Consider the following 25,800-nt stretch of genomic DNA (forward strand, 5'->3'; position numbering starts at 1 on the left):
ATGCTTCTAGTAACTAAAGTTTCATGACAAAACACATAAGTGTAGGTTTAAGTACCATTGCGTTACAGAGGAATTCTAGAGTTTCTTTTCTGTTTTGGTCAGTCACTGCACGCATGACATGAGCAACACATAAATGAAGTAGGAACGTATAAAAGGAAGGAAGCTCAAAGCTCTTTTAATAGCATGCTGATTTGCACTGTGGCAAACCACCAAATACACAGAAACGCCAACTCACTTGCACAGAAGTAACAAGAACATAAAGAAAAATGTGTGACCATTGCTCAAAGTTCAGCCTATTCAATGGCTCGTTCAAACTTCTGATTCATGTTTGAGATTGTGTGCTACGCAGATTTTCCTTAACCTTGATGTCCTTAAATGAGCAAAACTATAGAAACCCTTGAAACCTCAGCTGACTGCTAAATATAATTTCACAGTGAATCACACACCCGTCTGTGTTTTAAGTTGGGGCTGGAAGGCTAACAGTAGGTTTAAATATATTTAGTGTCTACGTACATATTTAGGTTTCCATTGACTTTCCCACAAAAATTTGGTCTTACTAGCCACCTATTTGGGGAATAATAGTGCATTTTTGGTCTATAATGGTGTTTACTTTACTTACTATATATGTAATTTCAAATAAATAAGTATAAATAAGCATTTAAATAAATAAAAGTTTGTGTCTTAATAAATAAAATCATTATAACAAGTGTGTTGGACAGATCCTTTGAAGTAAAGACAAAACAAAACCAAGTAGAAACAGGAGGAACACATGGCAAAAAACCACAGGGACATGAGAGGACATTGCAGACTTGTAAGAAGAGATAACGAGCAAAAGCTGACAGTGGTGGACTCAGATAATATCAGTAGGTTACATTTTTCCAGGGAGTCCACTGACTCCAGTTGGAGAGCACCAGTGAGTCTCTGGAGCGAACCCTGAGCTTGCTGATTTTCTTTGGTATCAGAGTAGATGATGAATGTCCGGTCTAAAATCAGACAAGAGATAAGAGATCAAAATGCAGTGGCTATAATGACAGACATTTAGATCTCATAAGATTTTGTTTTAGTGTAAGATTGTGCATACTTGGCCATCATCTCTAAGCACATATTCAATTTGGTGCTCCAGACTGAAGAAGCTGTAAGGTGCTGACCAGGTGGATGGTGGAGCAATGGTCACATTCACGTCCTCGTTCACTAACTCACACTTGACAATCTGGGGACTGTCAGGTTGAACTAAGAAGAAGAAGAAACAGTAAATAATATCGTCCATGTGTGTATATAAAACAATAATTTAAACACAAACATATGTGTATATATATTTAACATGAATCCATTTGCCTTTAGATTCAGTTAATGCATTAACGTTACTGTTTCACTTAAAACTTTATCATGCATGGACTGCATACATAGACTTTCTTTTTCATCAGAAAATGTTTTCAAAAGGGAAAAGGTGCTTTGTAGTTGATAGTCTTCTACTGAATGCCATTGATGTAGCTCAGTTTTACTCAGCTTACCAATGTCTCTGAGATAAAATCTCTTCGATGTCCTGAAAACGGACAGATCACGTATAGCCTCAGCAGTGAGTTCAAGCATGGTGCTTTCCTCTGCGTAGGGTGAGAGGTCGTGAGACATCTCAAACTGCAGTTCCCCCTCTGCGAGCCGCCGACTGCTACTAATCCACTGGCAGGACTCTGAACTTTTACTGCTAATAAAACAAGCAGTAAAAAAAAAAAAACAGAAAACAAAATATAACAAAAAAATCAAAAATACACACATCTCAGGTGATTCGTCTAGTTTGGGCATCTTAACTGTAATTTGTCTAGGTTATTATTTCTTTTTAAGTTTTAAAATTTACCAGTTATGACCCAGTCCAAGACGCACTGCTGTGTATCCATTGCCTGTCCAAGTGCAGTTGAAGTTACAGTCATAAGACTTTGCCCGACAGTTAATGAGAGAATCTGTAATGATAAACAATATCTTTAAATTCTAAAGTAATTTAAATGTTTGGGTGAAAAATGACAGCAAACATCACTACATTTTGTAAAATGATACTTCACAGAATGGTTAACTTAAAGCCCTAATCTCACCTACTAGAGAGAGAGAGAGAGTGTTTTACCCAAACTGTCAGGCAGTATAAAAGTGTCTTTATTAGTGCTATATGTTGACTGTGTATTAGCAATATAGGTTCCCCTAGTTGAAAAAGTCCCATCATTTAGAGCATGTGAATGGTAGGATGAATGAAAAATGAAAGAGAAACTCACCAATTGTGTCTTCTTCATCAGCCTTCAGCAGCAGATAGGTTGAGGATAGCATCTCTTCACCTCTCCAGCAACTGTAGTCACCCAAATTTGGTGTATCTATATCTGACACGGTCAGGTTCTGACCATTTAGCTCTACATTTTCTTCATCTTCCAGTGGATCGCCATTCAGCTTCCATGTGACGATGTCGTCAGGTTTTGAATTGCAGGTCAGTGTGTAATTTTCATTCCTTTTTGCCACCGCAACTACACAAAGATAGAGAAGATAGACAGATAGATAGACAGAGAAGAAGTTAGTAGGTGAACATTTTAAACCACAAATGAATATTAGGAAAATGTTTGGATCATAAAAAAAGACATACAGTTTTCTGGAAAGTGGTTGAGTTCGTGAGCTCCCGTGAGGCTGATCATTAGAAGCCCAAATGTCCACAGTGGAAAGGTCATCTGAGGAATTGTGTGACAGCAAAAAGCATTTATTGAAAAACAATTCATCACTTGCATTAAAATAAGTATCGTGTGATTTTTAGTGAAACAATATGTAAAGTGACTCATGGAACATTCAATTGGCTCAAAGTTAATTTAGTTGAGAAAATGCATTGAAAATAGGTAATTTGCTTCTTATTCTGTAATATAGATATGAAATTAAACTAACTAGAATTTAATTTATATATATGTATAGATAGATAGATTTATATCTGGAAAAGAACTCACCCTGAAGTGATGTCAAAAGCAAAAGTGCAGACGTTCTGTCACCGCGATCTTGATGATTGTATGGTCTAACTGCCCACAGAGCAACAACTTTATATTGCGATGCATGATACACATCATCGACACCTCCACCTCCAATGTGACACTTTGGGAGAGAGAAACTGACCGATCTAGTAAGTGATAAGAGTATGCACATTTCCTCTATACTGCTTTGCATGTCAAATTTTTTTACACAGTGAAGCTGTGACTTTCGTACAGGGGACTAAAAGATAAGAAATGTGGGTGTTCAGTAGGGTGGGGGGTTGCCCTTAGCCTTTAAGGTGAAATACAACAGTATAATACAATGTTTGATAAGTGCTTATCTGAGAATGGATTTAAAAAATTATTTTTAAAAAACTATTGCAATCACAAAAACAGGACACACAACACATTTTATGTTCAATATTAATGCGACCAAACATTTTCTTGGTTGGCTCTTTATGTGCTAACACGCACACAGACACACTGGTTCCTGCTTCTCAACTTTCAGTTTTTATGTTGGTTTTTTTATATAACCAGGGCTGTAAATGTGGGGCAATAGCACTCCTTGGTATCAGTCTATGCAACCTGTGAATAGAACAAAGAAGCACTGATCTTTCAGTCATCAAAAGCTAATGTAATACTATAACATAAACAACATTTTTTTTAATTCAAAGTCTTTTGAGAACAGGCTCAACCCTATTGACATTAATAAATACAGCTGGTAGCAAAAAATATATCAGTCACTTATGATTTAAAAAAAATAAAGCAGAATAAATGTGACATTTATGACTAGTAACCACCCTTATCCGATCAGACAAACCTGGGCTAAAGGGTGCATTTTTTCTGTATTGCTCTGAATCACATGCTGACTTTGCTACTGATGTTAAGAAATCCATGATCCACAGTAAATGCCTGTTTTTATAGTGTTTCTCACAAAACAAGCCGCTAAAAAATGTTACAGAGAGGTTACGAGAACAAGCTATTTCCACTATTTCCTCGCTCTTTGCAGTCAGAATGATTGCTCAGCTCATTGCAAAACATATTGTGAGATTAATCCAACAAAATTGCAAAACATAAGTGGAACATTTCTTTTTATTAGCTGCTTATATGTACACTGTCTTTATTGTAATTCCAGACTGAAATACCAAAAAAATGATCTAACATTTCTTTGATCAGATAAGCAAGACAGACCAAAACTGTTCTTTAAGAGGTTTCCCCCCATGATATTATCATTGTCATGCTCCCAAAACCTCAAAAACATGCACACACATTACACCGGAAAGGAAAGACGGACACAAAACAGGACTTTCCCTCTCATTAGTCATGTAGACCAAATGTCAGCTATGACCTAACTAGACCTTTAACTAACACTTTGGTCATGTTTTTTATTCTCGCACATACTATGCACACATCAAATGCTCCCGTCATATCTTTAACTATGTGAAAGGTACTTCCACAAAACTGTAGAGGGCTGTATTATTATTGGGTCTCAAAAATCTTTTCTGCCTTTCTACATGCTGGTTAAGGTTAACAGAACCTATGTCCAATAAATTCAGAGAAAATTGTTAGGCACTTTGAAAAGAAATCGTTTCAGGTTTCAGTTCCTTAAAAACCTAAAAAGCCGTATTATTCATTAATCATCTTTCATGCATGACTTCAAAGAGCTGCATAGTCACAGTTGCTCAAATTATTTCATACTTTGTGTTTTTACAGTTTATCATACAATACTTGAACCTAGTTTCTACGACTGAACTTAAAGCTTATTTTGATCAGTTATTCATTTAATGTGTATATATTACATTTCAACTTCAGCTTAAGAAATTTACAACTAAAATGTTTACTTACTAGTAATTGGACTTTAAAGGTCAATCAAAGCTCATAAAATAAGGTAAAGTTTTAAAGTCCCAGTTAATTCAGTGTTACTTCCGCATGAACCCCAAAACTGAAAACATTTGTATCCACTCCACATTCAAAACTGTGCCAAGCTCTGAGATCACGTCAGTCCAGATAAGATTCTGACAAACAGAAAAAAAAAAAACACTATGTCAAGTGTTTTGTCAACATATTAATAGTGATTAAAAAAAATTAAAGAACAGAAGTACACAACACTGAAGAGGAAAGAGATGTTTTTTTGCTGTAAATGAGTGGAATTCTCTAACTTTATAGACCACATGTTCTATTTACATTAGTGATGGATGCCTTTTATTCTGAATAGAAAAAAACAACAAAAAAACACTTAAACACACTGGGGAATCCAGAAGAGGGGCTTAATGTGGTACTTTCCATATTAAGAGGAACAACACTGCCTGTTTATAGAAGCATATACAGGTATTTTTCTACCCTGAATGTGTTTGTTTTTAACCTTTAGGATTATCAAACAACTAGAAAGAGGTAAATATCATTTCTGCCTACACATGCCTCCTAATAGGTTACACACTTAACATTAGACTTTGTGTTTGGCCGCAAGCATTTCAAATGTACTGTGGGGATAGCAAAATAATTTTCTTTTGAAATTTGAAAAAGAACAGCCAAAGCATATGATAAATGAGAAAAGTAATTTTTATTACATGATTCATTCCACCATAACATTTTTCCACGTGTGGACATCACAATGCAGAAGAGGCAGCGTGAGAAATAAAGAGGTTTGCACATTCCACTTAAATAATTTCACTCGTACTGCAGAACAAGTGACACGAAGGGCTTCGTAAAAGCTTCCATAAAAAGCTGATTTTACTTGTTTTATACCAACTGTAACACTTTGTGAACACAAAGCAAAAACAGATGAACAAAGCTGATGAACCTTCTGTGCCAAAGCACGGCGAGCCAGAAGGTTTTCCAAAATGTTTGCTGGTGGTTGTTAGTTTGCTTCATCCTTTGAAGCCTCATCAAAGTTTTCAACGAGATCTGAAAATGGAAAAGGGAGAATAGAGAGGGGTGTATAGCAGATCAAGACAAAAAAACAAAACCGTTGCCCAAGTAAGAATAAGCCCTTAGACTTAGAATTGGTGGCAGAAGCCTGCCTTACACTCATATCCACATATGTTACTAAACATTTTAAACCAAATAAGGGGACATATATCCCATGTGATCAAGTCCAGGATAGACAGACTTGAATGTGATGGTTATATTTTCTTACCTGGAACTTCATCATCTTCCTCTTCAGCAGCAACCATGGGAGCTTTGTTGTCTCCTGGTGTTTAAGAATGCGGGGAAGGAGGAAGACAAAGATGTTGAGAGAAAGAATTCAAATCTACTGCAAACAAACAGGTCAAGAAAAGAGCAGTGTGGGCACCTGGTTTAGGCAGATTCTCTGCTAATCTCCGGAGGCTGGTGAGACTGTCAGCTCCCAGCTGGTTTAGGATTCCCGGGAGCATCTCTGTGATCTGTTTGTTCTCAGCGTGTCCTGTGATTGTAAAAGTGTTGGCAGCCAAGGAGGCCTGAACCTTTGGGTTATTAAAGTGGATCACTGTCCCGTGGTTTGTGAACATATTCACCTGAAGTGGTGGTGGGGTGGGGAGTGGGGGAAGAAAACAGTTTAAGGTAAGTGTAAAAGAAGACAATGCACAGTCCAAACACCCTTTTCCAACCATCTCTCGGGTCCTCATCAGCTGACAACAACTGGTTTCCACTCAGATGGCTTACACCACAGATTCTCTTTTATTTCCTTAAAAAAAAAAGCTTATCTAAAATGTTGTTTTGTTCCTCAGAACCAATGAAGTTTAACATTTAAAAAGTACTTCAGTATCTTAACATTGCTTATTAATAAATTTCAGCACTATAAATCCATTAAATGTGAATGACAGCCTATGCTGTGCTGTACATTACAGAAAGAACCTGCTGTACCTCTTCAATGCCAGAGATATTGTTGACTCCCAGTTTCTTCAGGGAAAACTGCAGCTTCTTATCATCTGCTGTAGCCGTTCTGTGCACCACCTTCTTCTTTCTGCGAGCTGACCCCTAAAGAGCAGAAACGTTAGAGTCGATTTTAACTCACGACTCAAAGATTACACCCAGTCTCTAGCATATGAAACCGACTCACCTTGCCGCCTATGCGGACCTGAGCCTGCAGTTTGGCAAGCTTTTCCTGGTTCATTATCGACTCCTTCATCTAGTGTTAGACACAACAGATATATATAATAAAAGGTAGGTTAGTCTGGCTGTAAACAGTTCTTTTTAGTGTTTCCAGAAATTACTGTAGAATCTTTGTATCTTAGAAAAGTTGCCAAGGAAAGCCACCTGGGATTCAGTGCCAAGTGCCTTACTCACGAATGTCAGTCATTTGGGGGAAAAGAAAAGAAAAATCTCCCTTGACACAATTACTCAGAACTAAATTTGGTTAACTACTCATTTTTCATTTAGAGGCTGAGCAAGATGTGGGACTCGCGAAAATATAAAACATGCAAGTTTGTATGAAGGATCTCTCTGGATACCCTTATGACTAACACAAAAGCAATTTCTAAAACTATACGCCATCAATCGATGACATAAAACATGAAAACGGTAATAACGAAGTGCCAACTTCAAATTTCCCCAACTCCCGACCTGAGCTATGTTGTCTCAAGAAATTAACGAGAATGCACAACTGTCCCGGCCAAAAATAGCTGTACACCACAAGTCTCGGCTGAAGCCCTTCATGAATCAGAGGTGGTCAGCTGAAGTCAGTGCCCTGAAACGTCATAAACCCGCTTTCCCAATATGTTCTTACGATGCAAACTTCTGCTTTTTGATCAAACTCTGACGGCATGACACTTATTTAGTCTAACAATATTCACAAATTATGTCAAAGGAGCTACCGGCTAGTTAGCAATTCGAGCTAAACAACTAGCCCAGGCCTCTTAAACTGATGTTAGCATTCAGGTACAGCTGATGCCTTCATTGCGTTAAAACCCGTAATACAACTGTGGAGGGGATGTTCAAACGTCAGGAGTCAAACTTTATGAGTCTAAGACATCTAAAAGGAGTAGACGGTAGCGAACTAACCTGAGAGTGTGTAAACACGCGGGTCACACCGTTGATAAGGGACAGGAAAAAGGAGCGAAATCCGGAAGTGACGCCTTTAGATGCCGGATGGCAAAAAAGCTTACAAATATGTCCAGTGATTTAAAAACAGCGTTAATCCCAGTGTTATCGAATAAAAAATAGTTAAAAACTTAGAAAACAGCTACTTTTAATGTAGTTAAAAATATGGGCTACTGACGATGATCAGATTTCATTAGCAGAAAAATACATATATTTACTTAATATCCAAATATTATCGTTCTATTAGCTTTATTACCAATCACATATATTAACAAAATTACATATAAATATAAAGGCTTTCACTTTAAGTATTCATTTAGTGAACATTTTACGGTATTCCACAACGGAAGTAGTCACGCATGTAGTCATGGCGTCCTCCTGTTCACGAGAGACAACGTGATTACTCGATAACATGAGAAACTTTTTGTTTACTTAGACAGCCAATATCAGTATCATCCAATTTCAGCATATCATAAGAAAAAACTACGTTTGCACTTCTGGACTTTTTCACTTGAAAGGTGAGAACCGTCAGAGCTCAGTTTAAAGAAAATGCTAGCTGGCTAAAGTGCAGTGTGCTAGCTAAGTTGTGCCTTACTGAACACGTTGGGCCACTGTCCGAGTAATTAACTGTGTTTGATTTGAATGTAATAACTTTGTAAAACTTTCAGCTATTCGAGAAAAACTGCATGTCTTCGATTGTTATGTACAACAACGCGTTACAGTGAAGTAAAGTCGTTAGGTCGCCAGTTCCAATCTCGGGAAGGTCTAATATTCGAAGTAAAAGGTGGAGAGCACTCCAATACAGTCCGCGTTGAACAGAAAAAAGGTTTAATTTAAAACTGTTTAAATGTTGTTGAAAAATCACAGTGATACTGTCACATTCTGAATTCTGCTGTACTCCCAAACTGAAGCAAAATCATGTTAATGTTATCTAATCTGTTACAATCGAAATAGAATTTACCGTTTTAGACAGAAATGTACGTTTGGATATTGTTGGTCACAAAAGGAGTTCTTGTTTTTCTACCTGCAGTTTTTAAGAGTAAATATGTATCCCTATTTTTATCCCTTATTTATCTTCACAGACGTAAAGTGATTAGCACAGAAATGGCTTCATTTAAACCCACAAAAATTCAAGTTTATCCAAAACTTGGAGAGAAAGTCACTCAAGACACACTCTACTGGAAAAACTACAAGGTAAGACTTTTCTCTCCTATGCGGTTTATTATCAACTAAAAATGTCCTTTATGGTATAATCACTATTTTGGTTTGTTTATTGTCCCCTAAAACTTGTTATTTTAAGACCATTCTATCTCAGTAATGCGTCATTGTCAATGTAATAGCTTAATAACAGAGTTACACTTTTCAGAAGACTAACTCTTCAGCATATTCAGACTTTGGAATTGGACTATGAATAAATAACAAAATATGTTGAAAGAAAATGACTAATTTTAATTACTTTGGCACTGTGCTGTAGTTGTTTGCACTTCGCCTCACAGTAATATGTCCAAAAACATGCTTAACTGGTGATTCTAAATTGACCATATTTTTTAATATTAACCTGATTGGTTGTCTCCATGTTAGCCCTGAAACAGATTAGTGATATCCGATAAGACAACGGAAAGAAAATGGATGGATGACATTTACTAATAATTGCTTTAAATCCTTTTCTCGTCTTACTTTGTTTCTCTTCCTACAGGCTCCAGTCCAGATAAAAGAATTTGGCGCAGTCACAAGCATAGACTTCTCCCCGGTGACTCCACATAATTTTGCTGTGACAGCATTCACAAGAGTATGTTAGCTTTGCTTGTATTAATGTAGAATTTTCCACTCAGTTTAATCTGGGTTCACTTTAACAATTCTGGCTTATACTCGCTTCTTAATGAGTAATAAACTTTTAAGTATGCAGGATGTGTTTAAGATGTCTTCTAATTCAAACACTCATTTTGTTACAGATCCACATTTATGGGCCATTTTCCCAGGAGCCTGTCAAGTCATTTACCCGTTTTAAGGATACAGCTTACTGTGGGAGGTTCAGGTCAGATGGTCAGCTCCTTGTGGCAGGATGTGAGGACTCTGTCGTGCGACTATTTGATGTTAGTGGCAAGGTGGCCCTCAGGCTGTTTAAAGGGCACACAAAGTAAGTTTTACGCAAGCCTCTGTCTGACTGTGACAAAGTGTTCTGTCATAGAATTTAAAGGAAGGGTTACAAAATAAGCTTAATTTCAATTTGCTGATGCACTTTGAGGTTACTACTATTCTTGGCACTCTAACTATCATCTAATTGGCTATGATGGCAGTTAGGAGGAAATGCCTGTGTATCACATTTTCTTTGCTCACTTTCAAATCCACATATAGCCTCTATAGCACTAATGTTGAAGGAACCAAAACAAATCATCACTATTTAAAGTTTGTGGTTTACAGCATGTTGCTGTGTGGTGTTTTTATCTTTAATAATAAAATGTGAGTGAATTGTTGAGGATTCTTACTTTCAGCAGCCTAATTTCTTTCCTTATGTCACTTTCACCGGTAGTTACAAAAGTAAAAATCAAAACATGTTACTAATGACCATTGCTGATGATTTATTTTATTGTTTATTCAAACATTTTTGACGATTTCAAACTTAATTTTAGTCTTATTGGTTATTACCTGTTCACCTGCAATACTTTTATGACCCACCAGGTGGATACTCTCCACATTAGAAATCAATGGTCTACCACTAAAACCATAATGCTGATGTCCTGTTAAAATGTCTGATTGACTCTGATGAGCTGGCAGTGTCTTATGAGGTTGTTTTTTTTTTTTAGTAAAGGAGTAGTTGAATGATGATTTCTTGAGTGATCCATCGACTGAATTTGATGATGACATCAAGAATTCTGACAGCCTGTATTTCTGTCTTATAAAAGTGCAGTCTCAAACGTGAGCTGATATTAATCATGTCATTTGTTTTTTATTTTTTTCCCAGAGCAGTACATTTAACAGACTTCACCTCAGATCGTTACCAGATCCTCACAGGGTCGGATGACTATACTTGTCGACTTTGGGACATTCCAAATGCCACTGAGCTCACCACCTACACAGAGCACACAGATTATATTCGCTGTGGTGTCACAAGCAAACTCAACAGAGATCTCTTCATAACTGGTGAGATAGAAGCTCATTTTTAATTGTGTGTGGAAATATCGAGAGGAGGACAGGAAGTTAACATTTTGCCCTGTTGGCATCAATCACACTCATTTTATATTTCAATTTCGAGTGCAATTTTTACCAACAGTCATGTAATGAAAGAAAAACATCTCCTGCACCACATAATGGAGGATTCAAGCAACGAACAGTAATCTCATTAATGTAATGTTAAGACAGAAGTACACTAATTCATATTCAAAGTCAGTAACTGCAGAAAAACTACATAATCTCACTCCAAATGCTACCATCTATTGTTGAATCAAGTGACGCTGCAGATGGCCTGATTTTGTGTGACTAACATTTGATGCTCTTTTTCTAGGATCATATGACCACACAGTGAAACTGTTTGATGCCAGAGTGGAAAAGAGTGTGATAACCATGGACCATGGCCAGCCAGTGGAGAGTGTCCTCCTCTATCCCTCTGAGGGACTTCTTGTGTCTGCAGGTAGTCACCAGTATAATTCATATAATTCAAACACTGACTGTCTGCTGAGCTAATTTTAAGCTTCACACCTTTTTTACTTCCTGGAATTAGTTGGCATACTTTTAGTCATCTGCAGTTTAAAATAATCCTTGTTTATCTTGCACTGGGCCTAGGTGCTGCCCCTAGTAATAATCTATTGTCTGGAACTAGACATGGCTACGAATAGCCTACCTTTAAGCCAGTACTCTTCTTAGTAGATGGATGGAGCTGCTGTGCTCACAACCCTTTTATGAAATGACAATTTGAAGGATGACCGACACAAGAGTAGGAGAAAACTGTCTAAAACTGACCACTTAAACCCGGCTGAAACCTGGGTCTGTTTGCCTATACGGATTACCTGTACATATGCTGACTTCATTATTTGAAACTTTGGCCATGTTTAATATGAGCATCCACCATCCTAACACTACATATATTGTAGAAAATAAGGAAAAGCATCATAGACTGCGATTTAATGATTTCATTCTTATGTGCCAGTTCTAAGGCTGAATAAATGGGAAAGTTGTGCCAGGAATGGTATCTGGTGCAAAATCTATGCCAAATTATCCAGCTGCTATGGCAACTACTTGGAATAACTAACTTGTGTTGAGTACTTATTTAGTACTTGTTAAATACTCATTTAGAACGTAATTTTCTTGGACTACAACATAGGGCAACAACAGCAGTCCATTTCATGCTTCACTGTGGCTGCAGTTCAGACAAACGTTACAATATTTTTATTTTATTACGTGCCCTCATCTACAAACCTTACATTATATTTAATCATGGTTAACCACAGCATTAAAAAACCTTCAATCCCTTTTTTTTCAGGAGGGCGCCATGTGAAGGTTTGGGATCTGCTAAAAGGAGGCCAGCCTCTGGTGTCACTGAAGAACCATCACAAAACTGTCACAAGTTTGGCTCTCAGCAGCAACGGACAGAGATTGCTGTCAGCTTCTCTTGACAGGTAAATGTCAAACGCATGCACGTCTGTCATAACAAAGAAAGAGGAAATGTTCTAACTGGTGGAATCAAACGTCACAATGCTGAATATTTAGTTAATAGTACATGTGTAAATCATGTGCTTGGTTTTGTTCTGTGTACCTAGGGCGTTCATGAAAGGAAAGTTGATTTAATGCATATCCCGTGTTTGTCTTTCAGGCACGTGAAGGTGTACAACACAACAAACTACAAAGTGGTCCACAACTTTGACTATGCTGCTTCTATCCTCAGTCTGGGTTTGGCTGTAAGTCATGCACTTGAGCCTTTGTTAGTTGCTAAAATATATATTTTATTTACTATTTCAACCTTTCTGTAGATGAAGTGCATTCACTGAATACACCACCAAAGTGAGCTTAGATGGGCGAGATCAGCTATAAGAATTCATTCTGTTTCTTTAATTGATAAAAGTAAAACTCTGAATATCTTTTTCTTTTTAGCCGGATGATGCGTCCATTGTTGTGGGTATGACCAACAGTATTCTGAGTATCAAACACAGGAAAAACCAAGAAGATTCAAAGGAAATAGCTGGCCAACAGAGGCGCCGTCCATCGTATCGTGTCTTTGTGAAAGGGAAAAATTATGTCCCTAAACAGGCAAGTTCACGATTAGTAACACGTAGAAGGTGTGAAAATCATTCTCAGATGTAATGCAAAGTGTTAAGTGTTAACACAAAATCAGATTGACTCATGAGACTGTTTGATTTCTCACCCTTGATTCATTCAATTCTTGGTTCTTCTCTAGGATGATTATCTTGTCAGTAAGCCTGTCAAAGAACATTTGGCCAAATATGACAAGCAACTTCAAAGGTTTAACGTATCCAAGGCTTTGGATACAGCTCTGGGGGTATGCAATTTATTGATTTATAGTGTTATCATTATATCATTGCTGAGGTGCCTTTTAGTCTCCGTGTTGTTCATTTTACAGTGGGCAGTACACAACAGTATGTGCAGTTATTTTGGAAAAATAAAAGTTTAAAGTATTATTGTGTTTAATGTTCAAAGGTATTGTTTTTTTTGTTTATAGACATATATTAGATTCAGAAAGCCTGAGATCACCGTGGCTGTTATAAAGGAGCTGGATAGAAGAGGAACACTGAAGAATGCACTGGCAGGAAGGGATGAACGAGGGCTCTCTCAGTTACTCAACTTCATCATTGGGTGAGATGCCAGAGAAAACTGAGCCATAATGTTAGCATTATGACCCCTCACAAACGAAGTGAATAACAGCCTCAAGGTCTAAAAAAAATTACACTAATTATTTGATCGGTCACTTTTGGACCACAGACACTTTTGTGTAGTTCCTCTAATTCTTGAAAGACGTCTCTCCAATTTTGTGTGTCTGCACTGCAGGAATTAAAGTGAACTTAGGGAGTTTTTTATTTTTATTTTAAGTACCCGTTTCAGGGTAAAGAACCTTTGGCACAAAAAAATCCCCTTTGACTGATGTAAGTGTGATTTACGAATTTGTAGGTCAACACTTGGTTCTAAAATACGCACTATTACTTTACATCTTTTGTCTAGTGTAGAATTTACAAATAGCTGTCTGAATTCTGAAAATGCTTCACAGAAAGTACCATTGCTCCCAGCGTTTTTTGTTCTTTTTCTGTTTCTATCATGGATAGTACCCCATATAAAACATGGGACACAACCACACGGTAATTACCACATAACAACAGTGCAACAACAGTGGCTGCATATTTAGGTTCTGTCGTAGGGGAATCTACAAAGATTCCCCATGGAAGTAGAAATCAGGTCTTAGCTTGCTCTATGTCTGTGCCTCAGCAGGTTAGAGCTGTTTTGGTGGCACAAAAAGTACCAAAAGAGAAGTCATAATGTTTTGGCTCATTGATTTGAATGCTTTGAGTTTTATAGTTTGCAGCTGTACAACAGATCATGCAGAAAAATGTTTCCCACATTCATTCTTTTTTTTCTGTTTCATCCAGGAACTTGGTTGATGCCAGATTTACTCCTGTCCTCGTAACAGCAGCCGAGATGATCCTGGACATCTATCAGTCAGTCATTGGCCAGTCACCCGTGGTGGACCGACAGCTGCTGCGGTTGCAGGACCTTGTGAAGAGAGAGATCGAATTCCAGAAGGACCTTTTGGAGGTGTTGGGAATGTTGGACACAATGTTTGCTTCCTCCCTCCCAAGAAAGGAGGTGCCATGCTCTGGCATTGGCAGGTCGAATGGTCTGACTCAGGGAGAACCAAGCACCTCAAAACCACAGCTGCAGGTCACCTGAGACTTATAAGCTACTTTAGACTGGGTTTAAGTACCTTTAAAACATTTCTTAATGGACCATCAGACGCAAAGCTCCTGTCTAGGACATTTCGAAAAAGAAAGGTGCAAGTTTTAAGAGACTGACGAAACCACAGTCTCACTCTGGTGATTTAATTCAGTGTGACTAGCACAATAAGGATCAGAGAGACCATACATTTACTGTATGAAGAATATCTGAATGTGTGGATGTAAAGCAAAGCATTTCTTGTATTAGAAAGCTTATAATTGCAAGTTGAATTGTAAATGCGAGTCTGTATGCATGGTAGTGGCTGAGTTCACTGTGAGTGTGTATTTTTATAATGTAAATGTAAATGTTTCATGAGCAAATAAAAAATAAGTCGTTTGCCATTTCCACACTGACTGATTATAATTGTTTAATTGCTTTGAACAACAGGCGCAGTAAATTTCCATTGTTAAAATGAATGTTTTTGTTTATATAGCCTGGCACAGTTTTATCGCCCTCCATTGGGGGCGCTGTAACCTCAAAGAAACTGAACTTTCACTCGTAAAGGAGGAATTTGCATGTAAGCAGACGGAAGACCGAAGGCTTAAACAGAGACAGGAGAGGATGCTGTGTCAGTGGAGGCTGAGGCTCAGTCTGCAAGCGCATCAGCACCGACTGTCGACCCCTTCCCAACTTGTAGCCTAAATACGGACAGTTGAATTAGCAGTTAGCAAAAGGAGGATGAATCCGAATTAGAGGGATTTTTCTCCCCCACATATAAGCGTGCTGCCAAGGTTCTGTCGGAGTTTGAGCCCCTGTGCAGGTGGGTGCGTCAATATTTTACTTGAGGAATTAGTTCAGTGTGTTTTGCATGCAGTCTTACTGACAGTTTGCTAACTCGTTAAGACTCCCAAAACAGCGTAATTTAAAAAGCTTTTAACAATAAGTAAAATGACTTTGAGCCATCAAGAAAAAATACAATTGCACCTTAAGATAGGTGGAGGATATTTTATGAGAAATAGCCACTGACGTCCCAACTGGGATGAGCACTTCTGCTGTGTCATATAGCTAGCATATTTACAAAATAGCGCAAAGTCCCCCTACCCCCTTTAAATTGTTTTTCCTTTGACACTCTGATATTTAGTTAATGTTATTTAAAATATATATACCATTTTAAATGTAAATGCAATGCAGTAATTAAAAAAAAAAAGCAATTTTTTTCTTTAAAAATAGTTGTTTTACAGGGATTGTGTCCAGTTTAGGAAGTGACCACTGATACAGAACCGATCTGAACCCTGCAGGCTGAAATCCAATCGATTTCCTACTAAACACGCAGGCACACACACACACACACAGCAGATTTGGGAACATTTGGCGTTTCGGTGCTTCAACACACCAAGGCAGAATAGTATCATCATTAAAATCATTATTCTTGGGATCAAAAGATTATCCTGTCTCATCACAGGACCCCTGACTCAGCACGGCACATAAAAGGTTTGGTAATCTCTTCAGGATCAGAGGAAAAAGCAGAATAACCAAAATAACAAAAGAGGTAATGGGTAGTCACATGGCCACTCCAAGTGTGCAGTGTGTTTTCTCTTTTTCATTTTAGTCTCTCAGTTATCTTTTTGTTTTATGTTTGTCTTCCCTGCAGATGGAACTGAGCAGAAGAAAAGTGCCTCTGTATGTAAGTATGCGCCCCAGTTTGCAGCCTAGATCAGCTTCTTAAATTAATCTCAACAGTTAGTTTTCCCTCTGGAAAATCTCTAAAAATTGAGTTTGGAATTCAGTGAGAGATCAGCATCCTTGTTTATAAAATGAAAGTCACTGACAGATTGTGCTGTGTCTGAAAGGGTGTGACTGATATGTCTTCCTATGTCTGTTCATCATGTTAGCTGTAGTTTCTCTGTACGATTTATTTAAATGTGAACCCAGTGACCCTTTCACTGTGTTGTTGGAAATGGTGTTTTCAGACATATGAATAAATCATTTCTGTGTTGTTGTTTTTTTGTTTTTTTGTTTGTTTGTTTTGCTGTTGAACGCTAATTCAAAGTAACTCAGGGAAAAAAATAAACACATCTATCAGCACATACAGTGGGGCAAAAAAGTATTTAGTCAGCCACCGATTGTGCAAGTTCCCCCACTTAAAATGATGACAGAGGTCAGTAATTTGCACCAGAGGTACACTTCAACTGTGAGAGACAGAATGTGAAAAAAAATTCCATGAATCCACATGGTAGGATTTGTAAAGAATTTATTCGTAAATTAGGGTGGAAAATAAGTATTTGGTCACCTCAAACAAGGAAAATCTCTGGCTCTCACAGACCTGTAACATCTTCTGTAAGACGCTTTTCTGTCCCCCACTCGTTACCTGTATGAATGGCACCTGTTTGAACTCATCATCTGTATAAAAGACACCTGTCCACAGCCTCAAACAGTCAGACTCCAAACTCCGCCATGGCCAAGACCAAAGAGCTTTCGAAGGACACCAGGAAAAGTATTGTAGACCTGCACCAGTCTGGGAAGAGTGAATCTACAATAGGCAAGCAGCTTGGTGTGAAAAAATCAACTGTGGGAGCAATCATCAGAAAATGGAAGACATACAAGACTAGGGATGGGTATTGATAAGATTTTAACGATTCCGATTCCATTTTCGATTCTGTTTAACGATTCGATTCCTTATCGATTCTCTTATCGATTCTTTTTTTTTTTTTAAAAGGAGAACACTAAAGTCGATTAGCTTAGAACTGTGTTTTATATCTTCTCTTTGAACAAGATAGAAATTTAGGAGTAACATGGCCTTACAAACCCAACAGTGAGATCTTAAGAGATCCACAGCCTACGGCTCTTCAATGGGGTGTCACAGGGTCCCCAGGAAAAAAAAAATGTATATGTAAAATAATAAAATAAATATTCTCCTGTAGCAATAACAAAGTTTAACATAAATTATTCTGTAGCAATTACACAAGAATATCCAGTAATGTCCTGCCTACAATTAAACACATTCACTTACCAAAGTGAAATCGGGGGCATCTGCTGTGGCAAATGGGTGCAAGCCTTTGACCACAAACTTAGACACTGCTGGGTAACATTCGTCTATCCTGGCCTGAAAGGAGACGCTACCGGTAGACTGCAGCGAGAACTGCCAGCATCTGAGCCAGACTCTGTCTCTCTCATCATGGTTATCTAAATGCAACGCACAGTAATAGCAGGTTTTGTAATAAGGTAAATCGCGCTAACATAATATGCAATGCTAATTGATTAGTTACCTGCAGTATTAACGGGAGAGGACGTGGAAACGCTACCGCTGCTGCTGGGTTGAGCTTCGCTAGTCCGGAGCGGATCAAAAACACGACATTCGTTGAAAGCAATCGCGTGTTTTTTGAGCAAATGCTTTTGCATATTCGTAGTGTTTCCTCCCTTTGATGAAATCTCTACTTTGCAAGTATTGCACGTTGCCCCGTTGTCATCCTTTCTCATAAAGTGTAACCAAACTTTTGAGCGTTTGTGCCGCTCAGGCGCCGTGTTTCCTACTGGGTAAAAGACGCTACTCAACGTGATGACGTCATTCGGGGCGACTGGAATCGATAAGGGAATCGTTTTTAAAAGTGGCAAACGATTCCAAGGAATTGAAACAGTGGGAACCGGTTCTCAACAAGAACCGGTTTTCGATACCCATCCCTATACAAGACCACTGATAATCTCCCTCGATCTGGGGCTCCACGCAAGATCTCATCCCGTGGGGTCAAAATGATCATGAGAACGGTGAGCAAAGATCCCAGAACCACACGGGGGGACCTGGTGAATGACCTGCAGAGAGCTGGGACCAAAGTAACAAAGGTCACCATCAGTAACACACTACAACGGCAGGGAATCAAATCCCGCAGTGCCAGACGTGTTCCGCTGCTGAAGCCAGTGCATGTCCAGGCCCGTCTGAAGTTTGCCAGAGAGCACATGGATGATACAGCAGAGGATTGGGAGAATGTCATGTGGTCAGATGAAACCAAAGTAGAACTTTTTGGTATAAACTCAACTCGTCGTGTTTGGAGGAAGAAGAATACTGAGTTGCATCCCAAGAACACCATACCTACTGTGAAGCATGGGGGTGGAAACATCATGCTATGGGGCTGTTTTTCTGCCAAGGGGACAGGACGACTGATCCGTGTTAAGGACAGAATGAATGGGGCCATGTATCGTGAGATTTTGAGCCAAAACCTCCTTCCATCAGTGAGAACTTTGAAGATGAAACGAGGCTGGGTCTTCCAACATGACAATGATCCAAAACACACCGCCCGGGCAACAAAGGAGTGGCTCCATAAGAAGCATTTGAAAGTCCTGGAGTGGCCTAGCCAGTCTCCAGACCTCAACCCCATAGAAAATCTGTGGCGGGAGTTGAAAGTCCGTGTTGCTCGGCGACAGCCCCAAAACATCACTGCTTTCGAGAAGATCTGCATGGAGGAATGGGCCAAAATACCAGCTACTGTGTGTGCAAACCTGGTAAAGACCTATAGTAAACGTTTGACCTCTGTTATTGCCAACAAAGGTTATGTTACAAAGTATTGAGTTGTATTTTTGTTATTGACCAAATACTTATTTTCCACCCTGATTTACGAATAAATTCTTTACAAATCCTACCATGTGAATTCATGGATTTTTTTTTTCACATTCTGTCTCTCACAGTTGAAGTGTACCTCTGGTGCAAATTACTGACCTCTGTCATCATTTTAAGTGGGGGAACTTGCACAATCGGTGGCTGACTAAATACTTTTTTGCCCCACTGTAGGTGACAATAAGATCCTGGCATTTGTGTAGCTACCTACCAAATTAGTAATTCCGTGATTCATTCGCAGTGATGTTTTTTATTTGTATTTTACTTGATGAAAGAGAAATTGTAATTGCTGTGTATTTGATATGTGGCGTTTTTGATCATGGTAACCCTTTGAACCCCTGCTGCCTGTGATTAAGCTGTACACAAACAGGGCATGACTTTGGTCAAATATTATTTTTATTGGTTTGGTGGCCAAACAGTGCAAGAAAAATCATGCTCCTTTCGAGATCAAAGGCAGATGTTTTGCTCACATTTAGTTCAGTAATCTATAACTAATGTCATGCCCCTGATAGTTATTACAATTTTTAAAACTCAAAAGCATGTGTCTGAAAGTGTGTGTCTGTTACTATTGTGATCATTGTCCTGTTGCATGACCCAGTTTCAGCCAATCTTTAACTGTTGGGACAGTTTGACTCTAGAATACTTTGGCATACAGATGCTCCACTCAATGACTCCAATGTGCCCAGGTCCTTTGGCTGTTTGTGCTGATATGCTGTGCTTGTTTTTTGCCAAATGGGGCACTGTGCATTATGACCATCTCCACTTTGGTCTCCTCTGTCCAAAAGACGTTGTTCCAGAAGTCTGTTGATTTGTTCAGGTGCAACTTTGCAGACTTTATAGGATAATTTGATCACATACAGAAAAATGCTTTGTTGTATTAGTGCAGATCACTTAGCAACACAATGCATTTGACCAAGTGTATGACACTGGATTTCTGCATTTTCTGGATAATATTTTTGAAACATAACATTAACCTAAGTATTATAACAAACCAAGCACACCCCTTTGCGAAAACAAAACAACTTGAGTAACAGTAAATGGAGCAGAATCACTGAACTGGTCGAGTCAAACTTGGAGGCAGCCCACCCAGCAACTGACAGGACCTATAGGATGTGCTGCCAACATCCCTGTCAGGCACCACAAGACAAGCACAGAGCTCTCATGTTCATACCTCAGCAAGTCAGAGCTATTTTGGCAGCATCACTTGGATCTAAACAGTATGAGACAAGTGGTTTTGATATTGTAGCTGATTGGTGTATGTGCTCACATCCACATAATAATATGCTATCCTTCAAGGTGCAAGACAAAGTAAAAAGTAGCATATGGCCACACTGGCACACTTCATATCATTGAAAGCACCAGAAATAGTTTTGTTTGAAAGTCTGCTCCAATCCATTCTTCTTCTGCCTCTGGCATTATCAACAGATATTTCCAGTATTTCATTTAGTGACCACATTACCATTAGTGGTCACGGTCTGGTCAATCATACAGATGTAGAGAGTCTTAATGAGGGTCCAGGAGAAGCCTGGTTGACGTTTGAGGATTTGTGGTCAAATAGAAATCTTCCAGACATGAAGAAATAAATAAGTGAACGCAAAGGTTAGATTAGGTGAGACAATGAGAAATGGAGGCAGGATTACTCAAAGTGTCCTTATTTTAGTCAATAAGAGGAGTGAAAGCAAAAAGCCTCTGGTTTTATTAACCATGAGAAATCAGGTCAGCTGTTGAGGCCAAAAGAAAGACTACTGAAAATACACTCTTAAGCCATCTACACTAATCTGTAATGTATATTGCATTTCACGGTAAACCTTACCTTTAGGACCTACATTTTGGCTGCAGCTTTTTTTGCCTCAGGCCTGTTCCTCTACTCCCGCCTCAGTCAGTCTTTTGATAGGTTTCCAAGAATAACCCACACAATATGTCTTGTGGCCTCAATACACTGGTCTATTGAGGCCACTGTAGGTGGACAAATTGATATTGTCTACAATAGATTTCTTCCCCTGTGACTGTTGGATGGTGGTGAAAAAGCAGCAGCTCTGTTAAAAGACAACTAGCCTAGGAAGCTTTTATTTTGTAGCTAGTGAAGCTAGTTCATGTTCAGCCTTTATACTTGAAATCTTTTGGTTGCATTAGTTATAACCACGTATTCAAAGTGGAAGCATCACATGAAGACAACAGCATGGACCCAGAAATGTGCAAAGATGCAGAAATCTGTTGAAAAACTTTGGAGACTGCAAAAAGTAGCAACTAGCCAAAGAACATAGTGGATGTATTTATATGTACTTGTGAGTAAAGAGTGAGTGCTAGACTTTCTCAAGTGGTTACTAAGAAGACTGATTAAATGCTAGTGTTGTTTATATTTACTGAAAGTGTGAATAAGCAGCTGTTTTCTCACAATTGCCATATGAACAGCTTGCCACTTTTTGGCTGACAAGTTAAAAAAATGAATAGCTTGTGCTTTCAATATAACATAAATATTATTTCAATATATAAAACCTCAAGGTCTCAGCAAATCAGATTTCTGGGATCCTTAAAGACTTGTATTGTTTTAATATAATTAACAGAACAGTTATAGGATGTCTTATTTTTAGATGTGTACTAGTCTATTTATTTATTATTATTATTATTATTTATTATTTTTATTTGTATCATTCTTTCTTTTGCCTTAAATGAGAAATCTAAAGTCTTGTAGCCTGTCTGGATCAGGACAGGTCTTTGAGGAGGCGCTAAGGCATTCCTGTTTTTATTGAGGAGGGATGGTTTATTGTACCCTCGAGAGGAATGCTATCAGGGGATTTGGTGTACTTTACAGAAATCTAGAACATCAGAATCAGAATAAAGTCTTGCTCTAAAATGAGCCTGTATACTTAACAATAGATGTATTTTTTTGATCGGTAGCGTCTTTCTTCTTTGTTTTTCCTCTCGACCTCTTCCACCTTCATTTATCCCAGGGCGAAGCAAAGGTATTTGCATTGCTGGATGGTTTTGACTCTGCGCCAGAAGATGCAGAGGTTTACATTGTTTTGGAAGGATCCACACTGATCCATGTCACCAGGGCTCACAGTGATGTCATGCTCTGCTTTATTGTGCCCGGTATGTTTATGACTTTCTGATGTAAATTACACAGTGATTTAAGACTGTGTAAAAGTCTTAAATCACCCTCTATTTCTTTGTATTTTCCTAGGAAAATTAGAAATACATACAGCGAACATACATGGAAATATAGTTTCCTCACTGTTTCAGTACCTTCGGATGGTTTCTTAGATCAACTGAATAACAAGATGCTTCTCTCGGATCCTGTGTCACAACTTTGCTCAATTTTTTTTCTTCCTATTTCTTAACATGGTTTTCAGATAGTGTTCCTCCATTTTAATGTTTGTTTGTTTTTTAGGCCTTCCACTTCTTTTGTCCTTGACTTATTTGGATATCCTGAAGCTATTGCTTAAAGAAAACTCATAAAAATTACATGAAAGTTTGGCTCTTTGGAAGCAAAATGTAAAGAAATGACGGGTGCTTTAGGATTTTTGCACAATATTTTATGTTCTCATGTCTAATGCCGTATTTTGGTATTTTACGAAGCCATCGTCAAACATTAGTATATTCTAGCAATCCCATGTTTTTCCACTTTTTCACTTCCGATTATATATCAGAATACCTAAAAGAAGTATGTATTTGAATTTGGCTTACACATAAACATGTCCCTACAGTGGCTTGAGGTCTGACAGGGTGCAGAATCTTAGCAGCTTCCACATAGGAGTGAAACAGCTCCATGAACAATATGTCATTATTACTGAGCCTCTGTGTAGGTTGACTCAAACAACAGGCAGTCCTGCAGGCTTTGCACTCTCAAACATACTAACTCAATGCAGAAATGCAGAAAACAAAAAGTGCCTTTGTTAGCATCCAAAAAGAAAAGCTGATACTCAAACATATCCAAGGGCTTGGAGGCATTCTTAAAGCCCTGTAACCATAGTGTGTTTTTGTAGTGTTGACTCATTTCTCACAAACCATAAATCCTTTTGATAGATTTCCTTTCACCCTTTTGGGCTTCTATTTCTGTTTATTAAACACAGTTTGAACAAAAAAATCTGTAACTTTTGGAGTTTTTTGTTCCACCATATAAAAAGATATTGTTTATTTAACTGATGTTAAATATAACTTTTGTTGTGCTTGCTTAGGCCATAATCTGGCAGAGATGGTTTCTGTCCAGGCATACCTGTGCTCTGAAACTATACCTCTCACCTGGGTAGGCGAGGCTTCATTAGAGTATGTTCATGATGATGCTCAGGTAAGAAAAGCCAAAAAAAGTGTGCTTGTGGTAAAAATTACATGTTAATACAGTTTTTTCTTGTGCACGTGCTTTTTAGTTCATATATAATTGATAAGAATTCTACTGACATTTTTGTATTGGAATGGGAAACGCTCCAATACAAAGGCAGCAGTGAAAATAATGTTTTGTAGAGCTCTTCAGTTACACCTGATTGTATCTTATTCACAACTGGCACCCTTACAGGACCTCGCAGAGCACCTGGTAATCCATGGACATTGTCTGAACTCCACGGATCACAACGAGCTGAGCAGCCTCTTCAACCTGGGCCAGCAGAGCTCCCATTGGGCTATGGATCACCGAGTGGCCCTGGCTATGGCCAACCTCGATATCCCCCCAAACTGGAATGTACTCGGGAGCCACAGTGGAGACGGTGAGAGCTGCACTGTCTTATCTTGCAGAACAGGGATTCCTACACAGTTATGCTTATCAAAGACACATAAAATGCAGTTTTTATTTCATGAAAAAATGTATTTAAAAATACAAAAAATTGAAAATTCTTAAAATGGTACACTCTGTTTATCCAAACAAAGTTGTAGCTTGGAAAATGTCATGTTAGAGGGAGGGGTTTTAATTAAAGAGTGGATTTACAGACAAGGATAATATATTTAATTATGTACACGTTTATTCATACAAAAAAACAAAAAAGAGGACAGCTATAGATTAGAAATGTAGCTGACGGCCTTTGTCATAATGCATCACTCAGCACTGTCCTGGTAACTATACCAGGAGGTTGAACTCTTCAACTCTGCAACCCCTCTGCCCACCTTCTCCCCAGCCATTATTCCCATTTTCCATGCTCACCAGGCTGAAATCGGAAGTGAACATGGTCCAACGTGTTCCTCTGTTAAATTCATCAAAGCCAATTAAGCAGCATGTAATGTGGTTAATAGAGCCTTTCCATCTGGAAGTAGCCCTAGGCAGAGCTCAATAAATCTGAGCGAGCATGTGTTTGTGTGTTTGCGTGTGGCCTGTGTGTGTGCTGACCACCAAGTTTACTAGATGCCACCATCTGTTTGTATGATCTGAGTGTTTGTGTAGGGCCACCTACATAAATAACAAACTAGATTTAGCTGTAATATAGTTATGGCAGTCTGTTTCATTGCAACGTCTCTCTCTAAATGTCTGCAGTTAATTTGATAACACTGCTTATGACATCATTCTATTGCCGATGCTTAATACAGCTCAATGATCAATCCCCGAATCTCCTAAGTACTCACTGTTTGCATGCAGTGCTTTCAATAAAAATTTAAAAGCACTGGAACATCTTAACAAATCCTTGTTACTGTCACAAAGACAAAAGATGACACTGGAGGTAATCATGTTCTTCCTGAGAACATTTCTTAAACTGAGCATACTAGAAAAATTGTAGCGTTGTATTAACGTGCATTTCAATGCTCCGGACCTGCAAAATGCCAAAACGTCTGTTGTTGTTCACAGTTGCTGATGATCAGTTAATGAAGTGCATTTTATCAGTCACACCTGACTGTTACACACTCTCTTAGTTCTTATGGAAGCAACAAGTGTGGCCTTAGTCTTTCACAGGACTGCATGGAAAGCTGTTTGTTCTTCACATGGCTGTATTCATTATATTAAAAATAGAAGCTGCACAGTAGGAAGTCAGTACAGTCAGTAGTAGTCAGTGCAGCTTTCATGACATTTGCATTTTTATTTTTACAGTATGTCTTCTGTCCACCCTACTTTTCAAATATGCACTAAATCCTGGCATGGATGCCAGTGTTGCACATTTTTGGAGAGAGATTCTGTCATTCTTTTTCAGCTGTTCTTTCTTAGGTTGTTTTGTTCTGCCTTTCTCTTCACATGTTATTATTGGATTTAGGTGGCAACACACTTGAGCAAGTCTTCAAAATCTTTACTGATTCAGTCATTGAACTTTGGATTTTTGTCAGAGGATAAAGCCTAGTACTCCTCTCCTGACAGGTTTCTGGAGATTAGGAGTCATTTTATTAGGAAGCATTCTGGTTAAT

At 38.4% G+C, this 25,800-nt stretch overlaps 4 protein-coding genes across 8 annotated transcripts in view; 2 read left to right on the plus strand and 2 right to left on the minus strand.

Annotated features, from left to right (window-relative positions):
- Nucleotides 1-222: 222 nt before the first annotated feature.
- il12b2 (interleukin 12B 2) lies at nt 223-5,376 on the minus strand. Its single transcript, XM_080893161.1, has 6 exons — nt 2,618-5,376; nt 2,259-2,501; nt 1,853-1,955; nt 1,512-1,702; nt 1,082-1,230; nt 223-983 (listed from the first exon to the last, which is right to left on the minus strand). The coding sequence occupies exons 1-6, from the start codon at nt 2,805-2,807 to the stop codon at nt 861-863; spliced, it is 999 nt and encodes a 332-aa protein (XP_080749287.1). The 5' UTR covers nt 2,808-5,376; the 3' UTR covers nt 223-860.
- Nucleotides 5,377-5,525: 149 nt separating this feature from the next.
- Nucleotides 5,526-8,052, minus strand: LOC308403600 (transcription factor BTF3-like). The gene is made up of 6 exons (XM_080893162.1): nt 7,965-8,052; nt 7,024-7,092; nt 6,828-6,941; nt 6,277-6,478; nt 6,121-6,174; nt 5,526-5,888 (listed from the first exon to the last, which is right to left on the minus strand). The coding sequence occupies exons 2-6, from the start codon at nt 7,090-7,092 to the stop codon at nt 5,842-5,844; spliced, it is 486 nt and encodes a 161-aa protein (XP_080749288.1). The 5' UTR covers nt 7,965-8,052; the 3' UTR covers nt 5,526-5,841.
- A 299-nt stretch (nt 8,053-8,351) lies between these two features.
- utp15 (UTP15 small subunit processome component) lies at nt 8,352-15,288 on the plus strand. Its single transcript, XM_080893160.1, has 12 exons — nt 8,352-8,521; nt 9,086-9,197; nt 9,700-9,792; nt 9,956-10,140; nt 10,966-11,144; nt 11,506-11,631; nt 12,481-12,616; nt 12,811-12,895; nt 13,089-13,244; nt 13,393-13,494; nt 13,675-13,808; nt 14,594-15,288. The coding sequence occupies exons 2-12, from the start codon at nt 9,108-9,110 to the stop codon at nt 14,892-14,894; spliced, it is 1,587 nt and encodes a 528-aa protein (XP_080749286.1). The 5' UTR covers nt 8,352-8,521; nt 9,086-9,107; the 3' UTR covers nt 14,895-15,288.
- Nucleotides 15,289-16,515: 1,227 nt separating this feature from the next.
- The window catches only part of LOC308403597 (rho guanine nucleotide exchange factor 28-like), a 46,713-nt gene continuing 37,428 nt past the window's right edge, over nt 16,516-25,800 (plus strand). For all 5 annotated transcript variants that reach the window (XM_080893154.1, XM_080893155.1, XM_080893157.1 and 2 more), the window contains exons 1-4: nt 16,516-16,563; nt 22,437-22,578; nt 23,664-23,773; nt 23,999-24,185. In XM_080893154.1, coding sequence (XP_080749280.1) covers nt 16,531-16,563; nt 22,437-22,578; nt 23,664-23,773; nt 23,999-24,185 — 472 coding nt within the window. In that variant the 5' untranslated portion in view covers nt 16,516-16,530. The remainder of the gene's footprint in view (nt 16,564-22,436; nt 22,579-23,663; nt 23,774-23,998; nt 24,186-25,800) is intronic.

The sequence above is a fragment of the Rhamphochromis sp. 'chilingali' genome (assembly GCF_963969265.1).
Source record: "Rhamphochromis sp. 'chilingali' genome assembly, chromosome: 10".
NCBI lineage: Eukaryota > Metazoa > Chordata > Actinopteri > Cichliformes > Cichlidae > Rhamphochromis > Rhamphochromis sp. 'chilingali'.

Bases quoted from the DNA above. Each gene is read 5' to 3' on its own strand.
- il12b2 (XM_080893161.1), bottom strand. From the start codon at position 2,807: ATGAGTCACTTTACATATTGTTTCACTAAAAATCACACGATACTTATT. The intron at 1,703-1,852 runs GTAAATTTTAAA...TTGTTTTATTAG, and splicing joins CTTGGACTGGGTCATAACTG to CAGTAAAAGTTCAGAGTCCT. The intron at 1,231-1,511 runs GTAAGCTGAGTA...TCTTCTTCTTAG, and splicing joins ATTTTATCTCAGAGACATTG to TTCAACCTGACAGTCCCCAG.
- LOC308403600 (XM_080893162.1), bottom strand. From the start codon at position 7,092: ATGAAGGAGTCGATAATGAACCAGGAAAAGCTTGCCAAACTGCAGGCT. The intron at 6,479-6,827 runs GTACAGCAGGTT...CCACCACTTCAG, and splicing joins ATATCTCTGGCATTGAAGAG to GTGAATATGTTCACAAACCA. The intron at 6,175-6,276 runs GTGCCCACACTG...CTTAAACACCAG, and splicing joins AGAGAATCTGCCTAAACCAG to GAGACAACAAAGCTCCCATG.
- utp15 (XM_080893160.1), top strand. From the start codon at position 9,108: ATGGCTTCATTTAAACCCACAAAAATTCAAGTTTATCCAAAACTTGGA. The intron at 9,793-9,955 runs GTATGTTAGCTT...ATTTTGTTACAG, and splicing joins CTGTGACAGCATTCACAAGA to ATCCACATTTATGGGCCATT. The intron at 13,495-13,674 runs GTATGCAATTTA...TTTTGTTTATAG, and splicing joins CTTTGGATACAGCTCTGGGG to ACATATATTAGATTCAGAAA.